We start from the raw sequence: 25,468 nt of genomic DNA on the forward strand, positions 1-25,468 counted from the left end.
CTAATTTATATTTCAATATTATTCCAAATTACCAAGGGGATATTTTTGTAGAACTTGATAAAATAATCACAAAATTTATTTGGAAAACAAAACATCTAAAATATCAAGAGAAATGATGAAAAGAAGTAAGGATGAAGGGGGAATAGCACTTCTAGATTTCAAGCTATATTATAAAGCAGTAATCATAAAAACCATATGCTTTAGTTAAAGAAAAGAGATAGATTAATGTAATAGTTAGGCAAACATGAATCAGAAACAAGAGAACTCAATAACCCAATGTTTAATAAAATAAAAACAAATTAAGCTAGAAAAAGCTTCTTATTTGATAAAAACTGCAGGAAAACTAGAAAGCAGTCTGATAAAAATAAGGCTTAGACCAACATCTTATCCTATATTCCAAAATATATTCTAATTAGATATGTGATCTTAATATTAAAGATTGGACTATTTTTAGAAGAGAAACAGATCATGTTTGTCATAATTATGGGAAGGAGATGTATTCTTAACCAAACAAGAGATAGAGGCCAATTACAGATGATAAAATAGATAACTTGGAGCACCTGAAACTGAAAAAGCTATACAAAATTATCACTCCTAAGATAAGAAGTAGCAAAACTGGGGGGGGGGGGGGGGAGAGTCTTTTGTATCAAATTTCTGATAAGGGTTTGTTATCCAAGAGATAAACAATAGCCATTTCTCAATAGATAAATGGTCAAAGGATTCAAACAATTCTCAAAAGATTACAAAATATTCATAACCACACTTTAAAAGAATGCTTCAAATCATTCATTAGAAAAAGGCTATTCAAAACAATTCTGATATTTCCCCTCATATCCTACAAATCAGTAAAACTGAAAAAAAAAGCCATAGTAAATTTTGGAGACATAGAAAAATATAACAGTAATGCACTGCTGGTAGAGCCATGAAGTGGTACAACCCATTTTGGAAAGCAATTTGGAAGTAAGCAAAAAAGTGAATAAAAAGTCCACACCCTTTGAAAAAGAAACTCCACTGCTAGGATGATATCCCAAGGAAGTCATAGACTTAAAAATTTCCCCATATACTCCAAAGTATTTATAGCAGCACTTTTTATAACTAAGAACTGAAAACAAAGTAGATGTCTATCAGTGGGGGAATGGCCAATAAAACTGTGGTACATGAATGTAATCAAATATTACTGTGATAGAGGACAGCTGGGTGGCATAGTGGTTTGAAAGTCAGGCCTAGAGACAGGAGGTCCTAAGTTCAAAACTGACCTCAGACACTTTCTAGTCATGTCACCCTGGACAAGTCACTTAGCCCCCATTTCCTAGCCCTTACTGCTCTTCTGCCTTGAAACCAATACACTGTATTGATTTTAAGGTGGAGAGTAAGGGTTTAAAAAAAAAAAGAATATTACTATGATGGAAGAAATTATGTGTGCAATGAATACAAAGAAGCATGGATATATGCACTGATGCAGTGAAACAAGCAAAGCCAAGAAAACAACATATAATAACTACAATAGTATAAATAGCAAAAACAACTACACAGCAAAAACCAAAAGTCAATTTAACAAAATTAAAATGATCAAGCAGAATACGAATAAAGAGATAGGAGAAGAAATCCCCAAATTCCTCTGTAGGTAAGAGGCCCACAGCTATTGCATAATTCATCTGTGCCTTTTCAATGTATTGATCTATTGATCCATTGTGACTTTTTTCTTCTCTAAAAAAAATACTATTTGTTATATGGGCTGGCTCTCTGGAAAGAGATGCTTGGAATAAGTATGATAATAAAGAAACAAAAGACATTAATAATTTTTAAAAACCACAAAATTACTAGTGAACAAATGCCTAAACATTTTAGCAAACGGTTTTCTATTAGAACACAGATGTGTGAAAACCATTGCTAAACCTCCACAAAAGTGGGCAAATAAAAGATTCACCTTAGCAATGACATCACTGGACATATAAACTGGCAAATAGATCCCAAATGGCCACAAACATGGTAGAATTGATAAAATAATCACCAAGAAGTTTGAGAAGGAGGTTGCTGAGATGGGAAAGGGCTCCTTCAAAGATCTTGGATAACAGAAAGGCGAACATGAGTGGGGTATTACTACAGATACCTCCCTATAGAAATTTGAGAACAGCAAGTCATATGTGATCAGGCTTGAGAGTCAGGAAGATCCTAATTCAAATCTGGCTTTGGACACAAGCTGTATAACGTAGGCAAGTCATTTAACCCTGTTTGCCTCAATTACTTATCTGTAAAATACCCTGGAGAAGGAAATGGCAAACCACTACAATATCTTTGCCAAGAAAACTCCAAATGGGGTTATGAGTTAGACATCATGACTGATATGACTGAACAACATCCCAAAGAATGAGCAGACTCTGGAGCCTGTCCTTCTGGCCTACACACCAGGTGTGAAACGATAGTTGGTGTCGACGAAATGGATTTCATTGACCCTGGCCTACAGCCAGAAGAAATATGAGGAAGCTGTTAAATACAGCAGTACCTATATTGGGAAAATTGGCAAGGTAGCTTTTATGCCAATTTCAGGTTGGAATGGTGACAACATGCTGGAGCTAAGCTTTAATATGCCTTGGTTCAAGGGATGGAAAGCCATCCATAAGGATGAGAATGTTAATGGAACCACACCCTGTCACCCTATTTGTCCAACTGACGAACCCCTGCATCTACCCCTGAGATGTCTACACAATGGGTGGTATTGGTACTGGAGCCATGTGGAGACCAGTTTATAATTCTTAACAGCTATTTTTAAATGAAAACAACTTGACCAAAAATCTGTCACATAAATTCAAGATCATTAAGAGTTTAATATGGGAAAAAAGAATGCCTAAAACTTAAAACCTAGGGTGCCACTATTTTAGTCATTCTTTCAGATGGCAAAAAAGCTAAGAAGCACATGGTACATACCTTGTGGACTTAAATTGTGACATGGAAACAATTAATTATGAGTTTCATTGACCTAGCTCTGAAGTCCAAAAAACATGATCTTAATTCTATAAATAGGTAAACATTTGGATATTTGGAGTTTATCATTTTGAAGTCTACCCAAATGCAACCCCAATCACCTCCCATCAACAATGGAAACAGGCTTTCCAAGAGTACCAAGTAGGTCTCTTAGAAGGAAAGCAGATTGCCCAGTAGTGAAACAAAAGAACTTTTAAAAACCATATTTACTTAAAGCAGGAAGGAGGAAAAGCTAAGCTAGACTTATAAACATTCCAGTATGTTGAGAAGGCTCTCCTTTGTTGACTTTGTCACAGTAAGATGAAAATCTTATTTTGGATAAGGTCTCCAAATCTGCCACCAAATCTGTCTTTTGTTTAAAAAAAAAATTACAACCTTAGATCCCACAAAGTACAAGCAAGTCAAGCCTTTTGCTCATCATATTAACGAAGTCAAAACAAAAAAAAGTGGAGAGCCCTAAGGTTTAGGGCAGGATACTTACCTTCCTGCAGGAGTCTAAAGGGCAGGAAATACCATCTATCTTTTTATCTTCCACAATATCTAGAAAGAAGAGCTCATAGCAGTGTAAGATTGTTGGTGGTGATTTGTCTTTCATAGTTAAGACCAAAATGGCACTGCTATGTTGGAGTCAATGTACAGTGTGTCCAATTGTGGCTGATCAGACCACTAGGAGCTCACAAGGCTCTACCATAGGTCAGGCACAAACATGAGCATTTGGGATTGTGATAATGAGATTAAACCTACTCTGCCCATTTTCAGATTTAAGCACAAAAGGCATAAACACCACCACTTAATTCACAAGTTGGGAAGTCTGTGACCCACCTGTGCAAGAGTGAGTGATGAATCAGAACTGACTGCCCCCAAGTCAATCCTAAGCAAAGCGCCTATTGTGATTGGACATGCAAACTAGAAGAAATGCACAGAAGTGAAGCAAAAGAAGTGCCTTTAAAAGGGAGTGACAACTTCCTGTAACGCTCTTCTTATTTGTGACCTGGACTTGAAGGAGCGCTGACTGACATCTTGGACTAGGTGAAACTGTTCTTAATCTCTCCCTTTGAACTACACATGGTAAGTGTAAAGACTAAATCTTCCTGGATTTCTCTGAAGGAACTCTCCTTTCAAGGGAGAATTTGAGACGGAAGTTTTTGCTTCATTCATCCTCGACCCTTAGCCTTCTCCTTAAGGACTAGTTAAACCTGCCTGGATTGAACCAGGGGCCGAAGCAAATTACTCAGTCTGTTATATTACTTAACCTACCCTATCCTTTCTGATTTTCTTACTTTCTCTCCCTCTTCTCATTTGTAAATAAACTACCATAAAAGTCATTTTGACTTGAGGATTTTTTATTGGGGAAATGATATTTATTCAATTCCCTGGCGACCATTCCTTTTTAATATTTACCGAACCAAAACCCCTTTTTCCCTTTTACAGGATGGAGATGTCTAAATTGGCTGCCTCATGTTCCTTTAGGGCCATTGCAATTCTCCTTTGCTCATAGAGCACCTTCTTCGATGTGGGCATGCCCTGCAAGGTGATCCTGTGCCATCATCAGCCATGTCCCATAATTGATACCAAAGTTCTTCTGAGACCTTAGGAGTGCCCTTGCAGAGCTTCTTCTGACTTCTATGCTTGCCACTGCTTGCCTGGCAAGAGTTCTCCATAAAAAAAGTCTTTTAGGCAAATGTATGTTCTGCATCCAAACGTGGCCAGCCCATCAGGGTTTTGCTCTTTGCAGCAAATTAGCAGTTCAGCTCCAGAAAGGACCTCCCCCTGCCAAGTGATCTTCAGAATCTTCCTATTCCTAAATCCTTTCAAATAGAAGTGATTCAGTTCTCGGGCATGGCGTTGGTAGACTGTCCAGGTTTCTCAAGCACACAACAAGCTCAGCACAAAAGCTCTAGCCCTTGGTAAGCAGTCAAAACATCCAAAAGAGTAATACCTCAGTTTCTGTTGACATCAGTTATCATTGGTTTTGGTTTTCGTCTTTTTCCATGAAAAATTTGTCTTGGTTTTTGTCTGTTGCCTCTCAGATTTTGTTGGCGTGCCCACATGACTTCACTGCTAATTTTGCAAAAACAAAGGGCGAACCACTGAACCATGCAGTCTCCTGCTCGGTGTGGCGTTCTCATTGTGTGAACATCACCCTGCACATCTAGCCAAACAATTCCATTGCTTTCCAGTGTTTTTGTGCTTTTTTATTGATTGCGAGTGCTAATACTACAATTACATATACATGATTACTATGCATACAATATTCAGTTTAATGTGTTTATTTTGTGTTTTTCATAGATGAGATAAAAGCACATGTGCTCAAATCTCATTGTCCCTGTTAAGTGTTTCCCTTGCTAATAAGTTTACCCTTTCCTTTTAGCACTATCATGGGACCAAAGTTTCCAGATAGTGCCTTGATAACTAAGGTGCTTATGGAGGGGGATTCCCCTTCCAAACAATAGCCTCTCTCTCCCCTCCTAGCCATCTTCCATACGCCAAGAAGAGTCTTCAGAAAGGTGACTGCTGTGTTAAATATGTTTATTCTTTACATTAGTCTTTTATATTCATTTTATATTAAATTTTTGTTGTTTTTAATATTAAACACTATATTTATTCGCTATAAAATGTTTTTGGTATGTATTTTGGAGTGGAGTATCTAGAACGAATTAACTGGATTTACATTGATTCATATGGAAATAATTGCCTTGGTTTTCATTGGGTTTGGATTTTGTCTACTGTTTTCAGATGGATTATAGATGAAAACCAAGGTACCACTATATATCTGTGCTAAATGAATCAATGAAGGAAGAGACTAATGAGAAATAGGAAGATCAAACTTATGGGCCTCCAATGGGTTTTAGCAATCTCTAGGTTCAATACTTTTATTTTACAGATCTGAAAACTGGGTCCCAAAGAAGCTAAAGGATAAAGTCAAACCAAGACTAGAATCTATGTTCTTCTGACTTCAAATCTAATACTGCACTGACATCTTAAGGCAGCCAGATTACATTAGTAGAATCCTGGACTCAGAGCCTTTTAAAGCCCCAAGTCTGAATCTGCCTTGCCTTGGGCAAGTCACTTCACCCACCAGCCTCAGATTCTTCATCTGTAAAATGGAGATTAACAATAATAAATAATAATCTATAAAATGGGGACTTCTCAGTTACTGTGAGGGTCAAATGATATTAAATAAGAACAACTTTATATAAATATTAGCTCTTATTATACTACTACTACTACTACTACTCTTATCATAACATCTCCCCCTTCAGTCTGAGACCAGGGTGAAGACCAGGACCTACAATTGAGATCCTACAATCTGTTAAATCCGTTAGGCCAAAACTTAATCCCAGATACTATGACTGATTTCATTGAAATGAGGTTATGGCCCACCTGAAGACCAGAACCTAATAAAAGACAGGAACTAGATGCCCAAATACAAACTGGATTCCCAATCTTTTTGTTAGCAATTTCAGCCCAGGAGCAGAAACAGCATCTGTCAAGGAGGAATACTTTTCCTAGCTTTTGGAAATCTTCTGAAAATGTTACTTTCAAAGAGGTGTCTTGGTGATTTTTTTCTTGATTAGTCTTTGAGTTATAAGTATAAAGAAAACACATTATTTGTTTGAAAACATAATCCAATGAAGTCCAAGTTAAAGATATAGCAAAAACACTCACCTCAATATTGACATGCCTCCATCCATACATACAGGGAGGAGGTCCCAATGGTTCCTATTCTGAAGAGGAAAATCCAAGCATTCCGGCTCTGTTGCTTGATGGATCACTGAAGGTGCCGCACCATATTAAGTTCATATAAATATATTATTATAGGAAATGCTTCAGATTTTTTTAGAAAATGAAAAACTAAACATTTGGGGAAAAATAAAGAAAACATCACCCAAAGCAGGGATTCATCTGCAGCCAAAGGTTTTCCAGCCAGTTGTCCCTATGCTATGACCCTGGGGCAAATAATCCTTTTTACCTGGGTCCCAACATACTCTGTCCCCACCACGGAGCCACCCCAAACAGGAGTTGGGAACATAGAAGCTAAACCACCCACTCTCTATTCCCTGCTTTCCTTGACTTCCCAATAAAGAAAAGACAATACCAAATATGAAAATACCAAACTATTTTATTAAAAGTTCGAAAATCCTTCAAGAAGTTTACAAAAACATCTTAACACGGACACAGCAAAACTGCCAAGAGGCAAACAGTGGAAGCCAATTTGCAATGAGGCAGGGTTTTCCCGCCATTTGCAAAAGGCTATCTCTCAAGGCAGGGCAGGTTTTTCTACTCCTCTGCTTACTCGAAAAAGGGGTATTTCTGCACAAATGGACCTTGCCTAAGAGATACTCTTACAATAAATGTTCCATATAACACAGAGATGACTGGGCACCAACCTTGCACCTTCTCAAGTCATTCGATTTGGGGGTAACAGAGTTAAGTCAGGAAAGAAATACTTACTTGTATGATTGGGCCTTTTTGGCTTGTGATCCTTCATACTGACAATTCCTGGAAGGGTGGAGAATCAGGACTGCAGAGGGGAATTCTAGGCCCTCGGTTGTCCCTAGGAATGCTGATTCAGGGTTTCTCAAATCACCCTCCAGCCCTTGGAATTGCAACCCCCATCGCGCGGGAGGTTGGAGGTCACCTCAGCTGACAAAAGCAAAGATTTTTGTTTCCTACCTTCTCAGAATTACTTATATAATGTTTTGGGATGCTTGGCACATTTCTATAGTTAGAATATTCAGATACTTTCTCATGTTCAGTTAAAAAAAAGTTTTTTTTTTAAAAAAATGGAACATTCAGGCTTCATTAAAAAAAATTTATTTTCCATATAAAAGTGCCAAAATATTCACCAACACTGCCATCTATCTCAACAACCAGCTTACTCTAGAAATCAAAACACAAGCATCTTTATTCACATTGTTTAAAACCAAATTCCATTCACACGTTCCCACAGTAACCTGAGTCCCTAGAGAGCGGGAAGTTTGTGTTCCTGTTTGCTGTGGTAGTCCATATGTCCAGGTTCATATAGGCACGGAAAGGATTAAACCTTGGATAATATTCCTGCTTACACATCACTGCTGGATTTTCCATGTGAGTGGAATGCTGGGTGGTGGGGTTGATGGAACAGCAGCTTTCATACACATCATTTCGTGGGGCCCAGATGGAACCAAAAAGTCCAGACATTGGGGATAAGCTTCTGGTGCTTGCGAGGTAGGGCTGGAACAGAAGACAAAAACTACTGTGAAGAGCCAGCAGACTTAGAGAGGAAGTGACACTTGTTAAAAAGTCATGGCATCTGCTCTAACTGTATGGGCAAGATACAACCTATTTCTAGACCAACCAATTAATTAGAGGATTTCCTAAAATTGAGAAAGGATGCCATTCTCCAGGGAATCCTACTTGCCAGACTCTCCTGGTATACCTTCATCCTTCCAAGGAGAATTCCAAGATAGACTATTAGAAATCCAGAAGGATTTCCTACTTTTCTTTTTTCTTCTTTAAATACAGAAGATTTTAAAGAACCTTCTAAATGAGGGAAAGATCCAAGAATAAAGAGCTTCAAAACCATTAGTTTAACTTGGTCAGTTGATAATTTGGGTCACTAGGGTTGTTAATACATAGCTTTAAAATGAGGGTCAGTGGTCCTTTTTGTTGCAATAGGGATATGGCAAGCATTATACATTTGTTAAATGCCAGACACTGTGGGCTAAAAATTGGGAATATAAATAAACACACAAAAAAGATGGCTCTTGCCCTCAAGGAGCTTATATTGTAATGGGAAAAACCAACATATACATAAAAGGGACCTGATCTGTAGGGGAAGGGGGAAGGAGGCACCTAGGAGGGGCATGATTAACTCAAGGATATTCAGGGAAGTCTACATAGGCTATCCCATGTCATAGCCAGGAACCTTGAGGATTCCCCAACAAGTCTCTGTTTTGGGGCCTCTTCCACTGTCCCTTTATACCTTCTCTCTCAGATCCCAACAGTTAAATGATGAACTCTAGGCAAATGATTCTCAGATCTAGATAGACAATTCTGGTCTATCTCTTGTGCTCCAGCCCCCTCAATAGCAGCTATCTCTTTTGGACATCTCGACATGGATTTCCCATCTCAAACTCAACATCCAATGAACTCCAGGGGCTCAAGTATTAAATATAATAACTCTGCTCGGCGCTTAAAGCTCTTTATAACTTTGATCCTTCTTACTTTTTTAATGGCCTTCTACTTTACTCCCCCATCATAAAATCCAGCTACACTGAATTAATTGTTCCTCAAACACAACAGTCCATATCTCTTATTCTCTGTACGTCTGCTTTCGTTGTCTCCATACCCCGAATGCTATTCCCGCTTACCTCTGATCCTTAGTTTTGCTTGGGCTTTCTTCAAAATTCACCTTAAATCCTACTTTCTGCAGGAGGCTGCTTTTCCTGGTCCTCCCTCTGAAACAAGCTTGGGTAATCTTCCATTCACTCTCTCTGTTTCTGACACGTATCTAGCTATTGAAATATCTCCTCCATCAAGATGTAAATATGTGGTAGGTATTTTTTCTTGGTACCCCCTGGCACTTAGAATAGTGCCTGGCAAGCAGTAAGTACTTAAATACTAACTGAGTAGGAATACAAAATTCAGATTTATACATTGTACCTAACTGATAAATGGTAATTTCCAAGCTAACATCAACCATATAAAAATTATCTTAATTCCTTATAATTAAAAAATATAAATTAAAGCAACTCTAAGATTGCTCACACCTATTAGGATGCCAAAAATTAAGTGACAAATGCTAGAGGATGTGGGAAAGCAGGTACATTAATGTGATGTTGGTAAAACTGTGAACCAATCTGGCTATTCAGTAAAGTAACTAGAAAATATGCCTCAAAAGTTACTAAACTGGGCATACCTTTTGACTCAGGAATACTGCTGGGACTGTATCTCAAAGTGTATTTTTTAAAAAGAGAGGAAAATAACTTCTATGTAAAATGTATATGATGTCCACCAACTAGGGGCCTGTGTCTAGATGTACAGCATGTATATTAGGGATTATCTAATACAGCATAACCCACTCATTTTGTACATGAGGAAACTGAGGGCCACAGCAAAGTAAACTTGCTCAGTGTCACAAAAAAGGAGGAAGCAGCAGAGCTGAAATTCAAACACAAGAATTCTCACTCCAAATTTAGTATCCCAGCTTAGCTCATTTCATTCCATGACACAATGATACCTCTCCTAAATGGAGTCTCCATTCTGCAATGGAGAGGACAGTGGGCTCTTTAGCAGGAAAGTAGCTATGACCTAGCAGGTACTCTCAAATGGAAAAACTTCAAGGATGAGCCCAGTGATGTTGATTCTAGTTATTCCAAGTAAAGAAACCTCAATCCTAGGCTGGTCCGGGATGGGGGTGGGGTGAGAGGATGGGGGAAGATGAGGCATTTTTTGGTCACAGCAATTCCTGAGGACTATCTGGTAATGTATTAGGAATAGTGCCACTGGAGCACCTAACCAATTTATTACTGATGGACAGAATGGACAGTGTACAAGTCAGGAATGGCAGCAGAAGAGATATGAGAATGGCACAGAGGATTAAAAAAAATTATAATTATACTCTTTGACCCAGTAATACTACTACCAAGTCTGTATCTCAAAGAGATCAAAGGGAAAAGGACCTATTTGTACAAAAATATTTTTGTTCTTTTGGTGTTGGCAAAGAAATGGAAACTGAAGGGATGCCCATCAACCAAGAAATGGCTGAACAAGTTGTTATATGATTGTGATGGAGTTCTACTGTGGTATAAAAAATGATGAGCAGAATGGTTTCAGAAAAACCTGGGAAGACTAATAACGAATTGATGCAAAGTGAGCAGAACTAGGAAAACATTGTACACAGTAATAGCAACATTGTAAGGATGGTCAACTGTGAAAGCCTAAACTACTCTGATTAAGAAAAATAATCCAAGAAAATTCCAAAGGATCTTTAATGAAAAATGCTGCCTACCTCTATCTAGAGAACTGATGAACTTCGAGTAAGTATTCTTTTTAAACTATTTTTCTTGGGCTCTTTTAGTCCATGTTTTCCTTTGCAATATGAGTAATATGGAAATGTTTTCATTACTTCATATGTACTGTTAATTGAAATTTGGGAAATGCCATTTAAAAGTATATATATTCTATGGACATGTGGGAACTATCAAACTATATTTCCCATCATCCAACGGGTTTCCGGTTCCGGTTCTTTGGGCGTGGGAATGCCTGCGTCACCACGCAGAGGACAGTTTAAATGGGAGGAGAATCGAAAGTAAGCCTCTTGGCTAGCAGGCGCGGGGAGAGACGAGAGGTAACAAAATGGAGGTGGCAGTTTTGAATTCTTACCAGCGTGTGGTCTAATGACTTTATCCCTACTAGCATGGCTTTAATTAAACTACTAATTTATATTATTATATCAGTCTTTATTATTTTTAATCGTAACAGTATAAGAAATCGGTTGCCTTCTCAAGGAGCAGGGAAGAGAGGAAGAAAGAGAACTTAGAACTCAAAAAAATTTCTGCATGTAAATAATTTTTAAAAATTAATTCATTCCCCCCCGCCCAGTTACACATAAAAACAATTTTTGAGTTCCAAATTCCTTCCCTTTTTCCTACCCCCACTCCTCCCAGAGATGGTAAGAATCTGATACAGGATTTATATGTGTAATAACATAAAAAGTTTTTCTGTATTAATCATTTTGTGGGAGGGGGGAGAGAGAGAGAGAGAGAGAGAGAGAAAGAGAGAGAGAGAGAGAGAGAGAGAGAGAGAGAGAGAGAGAGTGTGTGTGTGTGTGTGTGTACATTTCAGCCTGTATTCAGACTCCATCAATTCTTTCTCCGAGGGCAAATGGCATTTTTTCAGCATGAGTCTCTGGAATTGCCTTAGATCACTTCACTGTTGAGAATAACTAGGTCATTCATAGTTGCTCATCTAAAAATATTGTTGCCACTGTGTACAATGTTCTGCTTCTGTTCTCTTCCTTTTGCATCAGTTCCTATAAATCTTTGCAAATTTTTCTGAAATCATCCTGCTTGTCATTTTTTATAGCACAGTGGTATTCCGTCACAATCATACAGCATGAATTGTTCAGCTATCCCCCAACTGACAGACAATCCCTCAATTTCCAATTTTCCACAAAAAGTTGCAATCAATATTTTTGGACAAAATAAGTCCTTTTCCCTTTTTTGTTTTGATCTCTTTGGGATACAAAACTGGTAGTGGTATTATCTGATCAAAGGACATGCACAGTATTAGGGTAGTTGGCCATAGTTCCAAATTGCTTTCCAGAATGGCTGGATCAGTTCATAACTCCACTAACAGTGCATTAGTATCCCATTTTCCCCACATCTCCTTCAACTATCATTTTCATTTTATCATTTTCTTCCTCTTGTCATATTGGTCAATCTGATGTATGATGTGGCCAGTCTGAGGTATGCCAAGGTACCTCAAGAGTTTTTTACATTTGCATTTCTCTAATCAAGAATGATTTAGAGCATTTTTAATATGACTATAGATGGCTTTAATTTCTTCATCCAAAAATTGCTTACTCATATCCTTTGACCATTTATCAATTAGAAAATGACTTATATTTTTACAAATCTGATTTAGTTCTTCATGTATTTGAGAAATGAGACCTTTAGCACAGATATGTGGCATAAAATTTTTTCTTCAGCTTTCCATCTTTCTTCTAATCTTGGTTGCTTTGTTCTTTTTTGTACAAAACATTAAAAATTTAATATAATCAAAATTATCCATTTTACATCCTTTAATATTTGGTCCTGAATTCTTGTTTATCCATAGATATGATAGATAAACTATTGCATGCTTCCCTAATTTGTTGATAGTTTCATTTCACTCTTTTATGTTTAAACTATGTACCCATAATGACCTTATTTTGGCACACGGTGTGATATGTTAGTCTATCCCAGTTGATCTATCCCTATACTATTATTCAATTTTTCCAACAGTTTTTGTCACAGAGTGAGTTGTCACTTGGATCTTGTGATTACTATAGTCATTTATTACTGGATTTTGTGTATCTATCTATTCCACTAGTCCACCACTCTATTTCTAAGCCAGTACCAGATTGTTTTGATGATTGTTACTGCTTTGTAATATAGTTTGAATTTTGGTCCTCCTAAACTACCTTCCTTCACATTTTTTCCATCAATTCCCTTGATATTCTTGACCTTTTGTTCTTGAGATGAATTTTGTTATTTTTTCTGGTTCTATAATTTTTGAGTAGTTTAGTTGGGATAGCACGGAATAAGTAAATTAGTTTAGGTTAAATTGTCATTTTTGTTATATTTGCTCAACCTACCCATAAACAACTAATATTTTTCTAATTGTTAAGATCTGACTTTTATTTGTGTGAAAAGGGTTTTGTAATTGAGTTCATACAGTTCTAGATTTGTCTTGGCAGGTAGACTCCCAAGTATTTAATACTAACCACCTTTACTGTAAACAGAACTTCTTTTTCTGTCTCTTGCTGCTAGGCTTTATTGGTAATATACAGAAATGTTGACTGATTTTTGTGGGTTTATTTTATATCCTGCAACTTTGCTCAAGTTGATAACCTTTTCAACTAATTTTTCCATTGAATCTGCAGGATTCTCTAAGTGTACCGTCTTATCCTTGGTGAAGAGTGATGGTTTTGTTTCTTCATTGCCTGTTCTAATTCCTTCCATGTCTTTTCCTTCTCTTATGGCTAGAGCTAGCATTTCTAGTACAATACTGAGTAACAGTGGTGAAAACGGCCATCCTTATTTCCCCCCATCTTAATGGGAAGGCTTCTAGCTTGTCCCCATTACAGATAATGCTTGCTGATGGTTTTAGATAGCTATTACATGTAAAGGACATCTTCACTTATATCTATGCTCTCTAGTGTGTTACTGAAACTGTTTTAAGATAATGAGAACTCACTGTAAACTCAGGATCACTGACGGAAGGGCTGACATAGTTTGCAGGTTCCCAGGCAGGAGGCACAGTGGATGGGGTACTCCAAGATGACTGGGAGCTATGACTGATGAAGGCTGTGCTTGGAACTTCTGTTGGACAAGGGAAGCCATTGTGGTAATTCATGTTTTCTATAAAGAAAGGAAGAAAAAGAAGCCTCTTTTCAAACAAGGAAATTAATTCAAAGCCATTTAATTAGACAAGCATTTGCAAAAGACCAATTATATGCCAGGTCCTGAGGATACAAAGGTAAAAAGAGAGGTACTTCTGCTGCCCTCCAGAATGAAGAAGGCCCTTATTACTCTACGACTGGTCACTCAGCAGCAGGCATGCGTCCCAGAGAACTCTCATTCTAAATAAGCATTTAGAGTTTATTTGCTTTTTTTAACCAGGCAGAGCAAATTGGGAAGAATATCATGGGTATGTTACCGGTCCAGGGCTTTGGAATAATACTATTTGCCGCCCAGAAGGAGAAAGATGTCGATGCCCTCAATGATACATCCTTGGAGCCTTGGGACACAGTACAAAAGAATTTGGGACAGGAATGTTCTGGCAGCCGGGTGGCCCAGGGGATAGAGCGCTCAGCTTGGGAGTCAGGAAGCCCTCCCAGCATTCAGATCCAGACTGTGACCCTGGACAAATTCCTTTAATCTCCCTCTGCCTCAGTTTCCTCATCTGTAAAATAACAATCATAATAGCACCCATCTCCCAGGGTAGTTGTGAGAGTCAAATGAGATAACATTTGATAACAGCATCTGACACAGAGAAGGAAGTTAATAAATGCTTGTTTCTTTCTCTATTCCTTCTACTATTGACTTTTTTTTTAACCAGGGAGAGGGTAAAGAAAGTCATTTATAAATTATAAAGTACTCCATGAATACAAGTTATTATTGTTATAATTATAATTAATAACAACAAATGAAGTAGCTTCCCTTACCAAAGATCACTTTTACTTTGATGATCACCTGAAAACCTTTTCCAGTCCATGACATTTTCCTTACTACCAACCTTAATCTGTTGCCTGAAGAGCACCAAAATTCCTTTCTGATCATGCTCTGTTAGCTATGGCCAGGGCGAGCCTTGAGAATCCCACAGAGGCAGCATTACTGACCCCGAGCATACTGGGACAAGCCGGGCAAGTGGGGAACCCCGGACCGCCCTACAGAGCCTGCCTGGGGAAGGACATGGTGACACTCCTTCTAGGCTGTCCCAGGGACCCCGGGGCCACTTTTGAAGACAGCAGAAATCAAGTGTTTTCTGCCATTCTTTTCTACAACAGGCCTTCTTCCTTTTTTCCTCCTCAGTCCGACGGGTCTCAGAACAAGAAATTGGGGCATGCTTATTTCCTGTAGTGTAGGTGAGCTTCTCAATAAGTACGTAGCCAGCCATTTGTGCACACACACAAGAGAGAAAGTGCCCAGAGGGGATTGCAAACAAAAAGAATTCGTGGGACTCTCTGGGTAATGCCTTCGTCTGAATGTACACGCTTCTTTACCAACAATTCTTTCTGTGGATTCCCTTACAGGTTAGTAGATAACACTTCAGGAGATCCATGAATTTAGACAGCAAAAAAAAAAAAAAAAAAAAATCCTTTATTTTCACTAACCTTCCTTTTAAATTCAATTTGTTTTATTTTATAATTCATGAAAAAAAATTCAGCTCCAGGAAATTTAGAAAACTGAATGGTTTGGGCATATCAAGATACTATGTGCCATCTCAGAGGAGAAAAATGTGGATACGCTGAATGTTCATCATCAGGGCTCTTGGACACAGTAAGAGAGCCATAAATAATAATAGCACAACAATAAGGCACTTTTCACAGACTATCTTGTTTACAATTGGATTATAAAATTTCTAGAAGGAAGATTAGAGGTACTAATGATAATAATAAAAGCAGCAAACATTTCTATAACTTTTATTATGTGTCAATTCATGTGTGTATCCATTTTCATTCAACTGTGTTAAGGATGCTACAATTATTAACTCATCTGATCCCCACAACCCTGAGAGGTAGGTGCTGTTATTGCCCCCATTTTACAGATGAGGAAACTGAGGCAAAGAGTTTAAGTGATTTGCCCAGGGTCACGTGGCTACTAAGTGTCTGAAGCTGAATCAGAATGCATAATTTTCTGATTTTTGGTCCAGTTTTCTCTTCATTGCACCACCTGGACACCCCAAGATCATCTTGTACAACCTCTTATTTTACAAATGAAAAAACTGAAGTTCTTAAAGTTCATGCATAATTTGCCAACAGGTGTACTTATAGAGGGTGTAACAAATATAGAATTTAAACCCAGGTCAGGTCTTTTTATCTAAATCTAATATTCTTCCCCCCTTATCTAGGCTGCCTGTCTATAACCTTCACAAGAACCCTGTGAAGCACTATATGTGCTATTCTTATTCCCTATATTATAGGCAACTAAGTGGCTCAGTGGGTGGAGTGCTGGGCTTGGAGTCAGGAAGACTCAAGTTCAAATCCAGCCTGTAACTCTGGACAAGTCACTCTCCTCTGTTTGCCTTAATTCACAATGACAAACTACTCTCAGTCTAATATCTGCCAAGAAAACCCCATGGACAGTACAATCCTTAAAGTCATAAAGAGTCAAACATGAGTGAAGGTTAAACAACAATAAAAAAAATTATCATTTGTGTTTTATAAATGAGGAAATACATTTAGAGAGAGTAAATGATTTGCCCCAAAATCATATAGCTACTAAGGAACATGTCAGCTGTCAATCAAGTTATTCACGGGTTGTGAAATGGGATAAGAGAAATGTGGTTGGGATCAGGAGGGTCAAAGACAGACTTATAGTCAGACATAAGGCCTCTTGCTGATCAGGGACAAAGTTTAATGATTTCAGGTAGTATTTTATAGAGAAAGTGATGTAGGCTAAGGGATTTAGGTAAGCCTTTTTCAGGGACAGTGGTAGTAATGACTTACAATCTTAATACAATGACTTAGTTTTACCTCACCGACACTTAGACAGTTTTTTCTATAGGATAATAAATCATAGGTAAATATGTAACCATCTAGTCCAGATTCTCAGGGAAATATTTGCTTCAATGGGTAGAACAACGACAGCCAGTTGTTGCCAGGTACTGCAGGGAGGGGTTAGAAAGGAGGGTTTGGGGGGCCTCATGTGAAACTGAAGCTAGGCGTTTGGCTTTAAGTTATGGCTGTAGTTTTACTGGGGCTTACTCTCATGACTGGGGACCACAGAAACAGAAATGGAATTTGAGCCTATTTTCTGGGTCTAAATAGAATGTTCCTTACTTCTATATTGTCACTGTCCTAAATAGCAGGATTTGCTATTTTTTGCATTTCAAGTTGGGAAGGAGAAAAGCACATAGAACACAGAGAGAGAAATCAGAGGGAATTTTAGCACCTGAGGTGGTGGTGGCTTTGTCCCAATTTTTAAAAACCATTTAAGAAAGATTTATGATAGGGTCTCATGATTTGGTTAATGCTCATGGCACATAAGTGAATATCTCAGTGCCACTCATTATGTTTACTAATCTGTTATAAGGGTCATTCACCTGAACATAAAATCTTCTCTATCAAGAGTTTCTTGCCATGGGGTCCATGGACCCACTTAGGGGTTTACAGACAGACTTCAGGAGATCCATGAATTTGAATGGAAAAAAAATCTTTATTTTCACTAACCTTTGGTTTCCTTTGAAATTCTATCCATTTTATTTTATGTATTTTAAAAAACATTTTTCTAAGAAAGTTTTCAGGCTTCACTAAACTACCAAAGAGATCCTTGAGACAAAAAGACTTAGAACCCTTGCTCTAGATCCTAAACTTCTCCTGGTCAACTTCCCTATGTTAGTTCCACAGTTTTTACCTTCTGGAAAGCCGTTGTAATCGTTCACTTCTAGCGGGCAATACACATTGGGAAACTGGCCTTCACAAGTTGTATTCCAGTCAATGAAACTGTGACAAAAAAAAAGGTACCTAGTTTCAGAAACAAGACAGCCAGACATCAAGTAGGGAAAGACAAAACCATTTTTGAGGGAATATTAACATGAACAAATGTTAAAAGACTATCTTTCCAAAATCTTGAGTCTTCAAACAACTCCACTTCACAATACACCTCAAACAGTCCTTACAAATGGATTCCATCTTGTTCTCTCCAATAGTTCTTATCCCTAAAAAGCCAGATCTAGTTCCTTAAGTAAGTCACAGGATTAGAAACAGTTAGTTGAAGGAGATTGGGAAATTGCAAGGCAACTCAGTAGCATAATAATTACCCCACTGGGCATGGTGAGAAAGCTGATCTGCCATCGCCCGGGCACATCTCGTTGTTTTTGCCATGGGGAGGTAATGGATTTTCAGACTAATTCATCCTCTCTCTTGGTGAACCTTTTGACCAGTAACATACATCTACACAAGCTATACTTAAGGTTAGGGGTGCATTCTGTAATCGCCAACCTAATTCCAGATGGGAACTCAATCTAGGACCCTGGCTTCATAAACAAATCTAGTTCTACCTGGGTTTCCAGATTTCCTTCAAAGAATCAGGCCAGCATTCCTCTCAGGGAAATCATGACAGTAAAAGAACCTTCTTAGGAAGTAAGTAACCTTTGATAAATGTTGCAAACCATGAGCAAAAACACATATGCATCATAAAATACTGGAAACAAGGAGTTATCCATATAGGTTCAGGGATTCAACAAAATGCACAAGTCAATTTCTCTGGTTTTCCTATGGGGAAATCAATCCTCTTCATACTGACATTATTATAATCAAGTCGTCATTCCAGGACCTAAATCTTGCTTGACAATGAATTATTCAATATTTAAGTCATCTGTTGTTGTTCTTCTTGGTTTTTTGTTTCCTTTTAAGCCTTTTGGAAACTGATGCCAGTTAACCATCTATTTTAGCTCATATATCTTAGTAATTTCCCTTCCTGGTTCTTTCTCTCCTGTTTTTGGCTTTATTTTCCACAAACATCAGTCTTAAAAAGTCATACGGAAAGAGAGATGTCTAAATCATATTCAATCGCAAATAAAAAGTACTTTTTTGGCCATAGTATTATAATGCACGTTTGTGTGTAAGTATGTGAATGAGCATTATGTTGTAGTGCCACACTCATAGAGATGAACATTAGGAAAATTATGGAAAGGAAAAAAATTTACCTGTTCTGAACAGGAGGGGGTTCCTGGATCATGCAAGGCATACTGTTCTCAAGGTTGTAATTTAAGCTGTTTGTTGGACACACTGGCTGGCCAGGCCACAAATCGCCTGGGGGATAGAGACCTAAAGGAGAAAAGAATGACTTGTGAGGATGCCAGCATTCTCTCCCTCTCTGTTTATTCGCCTCTGCCTCCCCTTTCAAGGAGGCTGAGCTCAAATTTACCGTTTTCCACTCAGTTTTCCCTGACTTCCCTGGTCTGTGCAGGTTGCTCTGTCTTCTAATTCCTAATTGCCCTCCTGGCTCGTGTCCCAGCACCAAGGTCCTCCTCATAGGGAGGGCAGTCTCAGCTCAAAGATGGCACTGCCCATTCTACACCCATAAAGGCTTGCTGTATCTAAGGCTATGGCAAAGCTGCCCTGGACCTGCCTGGCTGAGTCTGGAGAAATGTCTAACTAAACATGCTGCGGCTAAACAGCCATACTTGGAAGATGAGATATAGAGGGGTTGCGGTTGACATTCAGAGATGGAGAGCACACATGGACACAACAGCAGATCCCTAAAGCATCGAAATCTAAGCAAAGAGGTGTAGTGATTGTTCCAAGATCAGCTAGAAAGTTGCAGCCAGGACTATAAAGAAGGGAGATTTGAGGGAGGGTACAGCAAGACTAGAATGGCCCCAAACTATAATGGAATGCTCCTGTGTTCTAAGAAATAAAGTAAAAGAGGGTTTGAAGGAGATGTGGGGGGGAGGGGGGGAAGTATGTGAACAGATGAATAGGACAACTTTAGTTATCAATGCTGGAAAAAGGAATAATGTAATTAGCCTTTACACTGAATGTTTCCAGAAGACTGATAAAGAAATGATGACCTCGTCACAAAAAGATGATGAACTGATCAGCAGGATAAACAACCCATTTTTAGGCATGACCCATGAGAACATTTGTTTGGCTTGATTCTGCTTATGTGACATAGAAGTTCTGTAATATTTTTATAACAAATAGGAAGGAAAAATGAATGCTTGGCCAGTGTGGATCCATTTTCCCACTCCCCCCCCCTTCATTTTAAAATATTTGTTAAAAAAAAAAGATGGCTTGCTAGGTAGGGGAGGGACCATGCTATATATAAAATAAACATTATCAATAAAAATAAGAAAAAAAATTTTAACTAAAATCACAGAGTTAAGAAAGCCACACATTTTCCCCCCACTGATTTGGAAACAGAAATTCCTCCCGCCACATTTATTAATTCTATAATGTATCTTGCTTGTAGATGACTGCTTATGTGCCAGCTCCCCCATTAGAATGTAAGCTTCTGAAAGCACAGACATGCACATAGGCTTTTTAGTTTCTTTGCATCCCTAACATCCAGCATAGGGCCTGACATAGTCTGCAGGCTTAACGAATGTCCCACTGACCGACTGCCTGAAAATAACCAACTGCCAATCTAATCGCTTTTAACTTCAGAAAATAAAACATACTGCCCTACATGTCTGGGGTTTTTTTTTTTTTTTTTTAACTTATCTTCTGTCTTAGTATCAATTCTGAGACAGAAAAGCAGCAAAGGCTAGGCAGTGGGGATGAAGTGGCTGGCCCAGAGTCACACGACTGGGATGTATCTGAGGCTGGATTTGAACCCAGAGTCTCTTGACTCCAGACCCAGCACTCTCCACTGAGCCCCCGGGTGCCCCTCGCCCTACGTGTTCAATGAAAGGACCACTCTGCTTTGGAGGATTTTCTCCAGTGGTGCTCAGGCGCCACTTTCCACCCCCTACTATCTTTCCCCACCCTCCTCTCACTAGCAACCCGTGCGCTCCATGCCAGGGGACGCTCAGCTTGAGGTGCTCCATGAACTAGGCATTTAGTGCAAGAGGACCTAGGCTGGAGGCGGCTCTCTCTCCCTCAGCCCCCTCCTCTCCAGGCTCAGCCCCCTCCTCTCCAGGCTCAGCCCCCTCCTCTCCAGGCTCAGCCCCCTCCTCTCCAGGCTCAGCCCCCCACCCCAGGGCTCAGCCCCCTCCTCTCCAGGCTCAGCCCCCCACCCCAGGGCTCAGCCCCCTCCTCTCCAGGCTCAGCCCCCCACCCCAGGGCTCAGCCCCCTCCTCTCCAGGCTCAGCCCCCCACCCCAGGGCTCAGCCCCCTCCTCTCCAGGCTCAGCCCCCCACCCCAGGGCTCAGCCCCCTCCTCTCCAGGCTCAGCCCCCCACCCCAGGGCTCAGCCCCCTCCTCTCCAGGCTCAGCCCCCCACCCCAGGGCTCAGCCCCCTCCTCTCCAGGCTCAGCCCCCCACCCCAGGGCTCAGCCCCCTCCTCTCCAGGCTCAGCCCCCCACCCCAGGGCTCAGCCCCCTCCTCTCCAGGCTCAGCCCCCCACCCCAGGGCTCAGCCCCCTCCTCTCCAGGNCAGGCTCAGCCCCCTCCTCCTGGCTCAGCCCTCGCACCTCTTCTTCCCCAGGCGGCTCACCTTTGTTCTTGTCAGGATCTGAAGTGATGTCTGGGAAGTCAGAACAAAGGGGTTCTGCATACTGAGGGACGGTGTTCATGTCTCTGCTGAGAAAGGAGAGATGAGTGAGTCACCTGCTAGGGAGCCAATGGCCTGCGGCAGCTCAGGCACCAGGGATGAGGCCCAGGAAGGCAGACGGCAGGCCCCTGGAGAATCCCTGGCACCATCGCGGCACCTCCGAGGGTCCTCACGCCAGCCCTGGGCTAACTCTGAAGAAAGCGACTGTGCTTGCAGACAAGCCGGGGGGCTTACCTGGACCTGTGGCCCCAGGCTTCCTAGCCCTCCCCACCTTGCATGACCAAGCGCTGCTGGCCCCAGGCAGCCTGTCTTCCCTCTCTGAAGAGCTGCTTATTTATCCCATGGCGCTCAGGCTCCCCTCCATCGGGCTGTGAGCTCCGTGGGGCAGGGCCTTCGCCCCTCCGCGGTCCTGGCACTCAGGACAGTGGCGGACCACGGCTCCCCAGCCAATGCTCATGGGACACGGGGAAGCTGTGGAATGTTTCTAGGGGCCGCCCTTCTGTGACAAGGAAGAGCTCGGGGAGAAAGGGCAGCGCGACCAGTGCTGGGCGACTGTCATTCTGGAAGAGGAAGTTTTCCCTTCGGCCCAGGGCTCCCGGGAGAAGGGCCAAGGAGCTCCTTCGGTGTCCAGAGGGTGACAAAAAGCCCTGGGGAAAGGCAGTCGCATGGAGAAAAACTAAAAGCTGCGGCTTTTTAACTTTTTTTTTAACGAAGCTGTTAGTTCCAAACCCACTACGCGGCAGACGGCCGTTCTCCTTCCTAGTGACTGCTCGCCCAACAAAACTCGCTTCTGCAATGGCACAACACTAGCCTCATCTACTCCCCGCGGCTTCCCTTCTCCCCGGCGACGGCTGCAGAGAACCCTGCTTAGGTCTCCCTCCTGACCCCCCAGGGACCGGCCTATTGCGTCCAGGGAAGTCGCCACTCAACCCCCCTGGAAAATGCCCACGGGTGAGGTTCTTGTCATTTCCTAGATGGGGCACAGTGGATAGAACGCTAGGCCTGGAGTCAGAAAGCCCCACATCCAGTCTCAGCTATTTATTAGTTCTGTGACTAGTCACTTAGCCTCTAACTGGCCTCTTTCACCCAAGCCTGTGCCAAGCTTCCTATTTCTAGCTGGAACATCCCCCGTGCTGGCAAAGGCAGTCACCCTTGAGCCTCCCTCACTCTCTCCTGCCCAATCTATCCCATCGGGGCAAGACCTTGTTGCCTCTGGCGCCCTCCTACTGGTCCCCTTCTCTCTACTCTCACCCTAATGAAGGATTTTACTACATGTATCCTGGACTTCTACAAACCGTCCTAATCTATCACCTTCATTCTAGTCTTTCCTCTTTCCAGTCCACTCTTCACGCATCTTTAGAAATCATCTCCTCAACACAGAGGTCGCCGGCTCATAACATTTTAAAGACTTCCTACTGCCTTTATAGAATAAAAGACTGACTCTAGCCTGGAATTGAAGGACTTCCAAAATCCCCCTTCAACCTCCCTTTACACCCTTAGTTTATCCTACTTCCATTTGTGGATTCTACATTCTAACTGAGCCAGACTACCAGTCTCCAAAGTTTGTAAGCCATCTCCTGTTCCTCATATTTGCACAAACTGCTCCCTCTCCTAAAACCTCCCTTGATGAGTTTTCCCCAACACTAGAGATTCCCTTGTATGTACTATATTTATCTTTAAATATGTCATATCTCCCTCCCACCACCTCATAAACCTGTAACCTTCCTGAAGGTAGGAACTACTTCATTTTGATGATTGTATCCCCAGTGCCCAGTACAATATCTGGTACAAAGGAGGTATTTAATAAACATTCATAGAATTGATAAGCTATAAGGGAAAAAGAATCACTAAAATGAAAACCAAATTTACTTAGATAATTGAATAAACTAGCATACTTGCCTATTAATCAATCAACAAGGACTAAGGGATTACAATGTGCTAGACTTTCAGGCTACAAATATAAAAAATGAAACAATCTCTACTCTCAAGGGCTTTCCTTCTGTTGGGGGAAAGGAATTGTATGGATGCAATACAAATAAATATATACATATATAGATACAATACACATACTCACAGATGTAAATATAAGATAAGAACAGATATGTGTACGTATCTATTTTATGTGATAAAATAGTAAATTATTTATTATTATATGTCATTATGTTAATTCTATATTATATTTAAGAGAGAAAATATCTATATAGAAAAACTACAAAGAGGGACAGGGTAGTGGGGAGGGAGGGCATGGCAAAGGGATCAGAAAAAGATTCATGAGCAACGTGGTGTTTCAGCCTTGTCATAAAGAGATGGAATGTAGTATGGGAAATATAGAAAAGGCCAGTTTGGCTGGATTGCAGTGTCCAAGGGGAAAAGATCATATAAAATGCTGCCAAGTCGTGAAAGCAATTCTTAATTCACGTGAATGACTCACTCACTTCCCTTAAAACCAAAAAAAAATCTCCCACTTTCCATGGCAAGAGATTACTTTGAAGACCCAACCTACTGAAAAATTACAGATAGTATGGTACATATCATTAGAAAAATAAAAAGTAACTTACCTGGGGTTGCAGATGTTGTGGGATAGATTTAAAGTAATGGGGGTTTCAGATGGAAAATCATTTTGTGAAACATTCTCACCTGAGAACAAGGAAAGCAGAAAAGGATTTGTATGTATAAAAATATTTCTAGTATCTCTTTCTGTAGTAGTGCCCACCTGAGGAAATGCCTACTTTTGGGGAACAAATTAGAACAGCTGAGTATAATGGAATATTGCCAAAATGGGCAGTTTCAGAGGCCACTAAGAGAGTTCTATGATCTGACAGAGCAAAGTGAACAGAGCTGGGAGAATAATTTATACCATGATGACATCATTAAAAAAAAACCAACAACTCTGAAAGACTTTACAACTAACTAATGCAATGATAAACCACCAAAATCCAGCCCAAAAGACTGAAGATAAATCACATTCCTATCAGAGAAGAGATGGACTTAATATCAGAATGAGATATGCACATGGAAAATGGTTGAGTATGAAATTTGTTTTTACTGGACTCTGCATATTTGTTTAAAGGATTGGTGTTTCGTTTATGTTAAAAGATCTTTCACACCTGAGTAAGATAAGCAATGAAAAGATTTTTTTTTAATTTCAATTCTACACAATCTGCATTAAGTACATTCCTTTTTTAGCTTCACATCAAAAATTTCTCCCCACTTTAAACTGGCATTCAATGACAGAATCAAAATGAGATCTGTTGCTATTTTCTCAAGTGTTATATTCTCACAGAAAGGTATTAGAGGTTGCTGGACGTGGACTCAGAACACAGGTTTAAATTCTGTCTCTGATGCTTTACAATCTAGTCATGAGAGCCTGAATAAGCTATGACCTCTCTGAGCCTTGGATCCCTCCTCTGTAAAACTGAGATAATCCTCTTCCTCACGCTGCTTGTGCCTCCTTCCCCCAGGGGTATTATTAATAAAATACCTTTTAAGAGTTAAAATGCTATTTCTGAAAATAAGGAAAAAGTATTGGTTTGAGCCTTCTAATTTTTTACATTCGGACTCTGTAGGCCACTTTCCTGAGATGACATAGAATGGTCTATGTTAAATACAGGGATACTAATTTACTTCCAAATTGACTTTTTGGGTTGTTTTTAAAGTACTCCTCTACAGTCCTGCTCTCCAAGCTCATGACAGTATGGAGGGAACACGGGGGTGCTGAAGGCTCTGGCAATGGAAGGAAGACGCCGGCAGGGTCTCCCCAGCCAAAGATGCTCCAGCAGGGGCTGTGTCTGCCAGGTAAGGGCTGGTCCCGGGTACCTGGAGAGCTTAGGATCCATGTTGGGAAGAGCCAACACAC

General features: G+C 40.3%; 1 protein-coding gene across 1 annotated transcript in view; it reads right to left on the reverse strand.

The window, feature by feature from the left end:
• Nucleotides 1-7,148: 7,148 nt before the first annotated feature.
• Nucleotides 7,149-25,468, reverse strand: part of TMEM131L (transmembrane 131 like) — a 167,164-nt gene continuing 148,844 nt past the window's right edge. The window contains exons 30-35 of the mRNA XM_044682233.1: nt 24,171-24,249; nt 21,556-21,641; nt 19,105-19,225; nt 17,811-17,899; nt 13,930-14,093; nt 7,149-8,199 (exon numbers count right to left, since the gene is read on the reverse strand). Coding sequence (XP_044538168.1) covers nt 7,921-8,199; nt 13,930-14,093; nt 17,811-17,899; nt 19,105-19,225; nt 21,556-21,641; nt 24,171-24,249 — 818 coding nt within the window. The 3' untranslated portion in view covers nt 7,149-7,920. The remainder of the gene's footprint in view (nt 8,200-13,929; nt 14,094-17,810; nt 17,900-19,104; nt 19,226-21,555; nt 21,642-24,170; nt 24,250-25,468) is intronic.

This window comes from Gracilinanus agilis, chromosome 6, assembly GCF_016433145.1.
Source record: "Gracilinanus agilis isolate LMUSP501 chromosome 6, AgileGrace, whole genome shotgun sequence".
NCBI lineage: Eukaryota > Metazoa > Chordata > Mammalia > Didelphimorphia > Didelphidae > Gracilinanus > Gracilinanus agilis.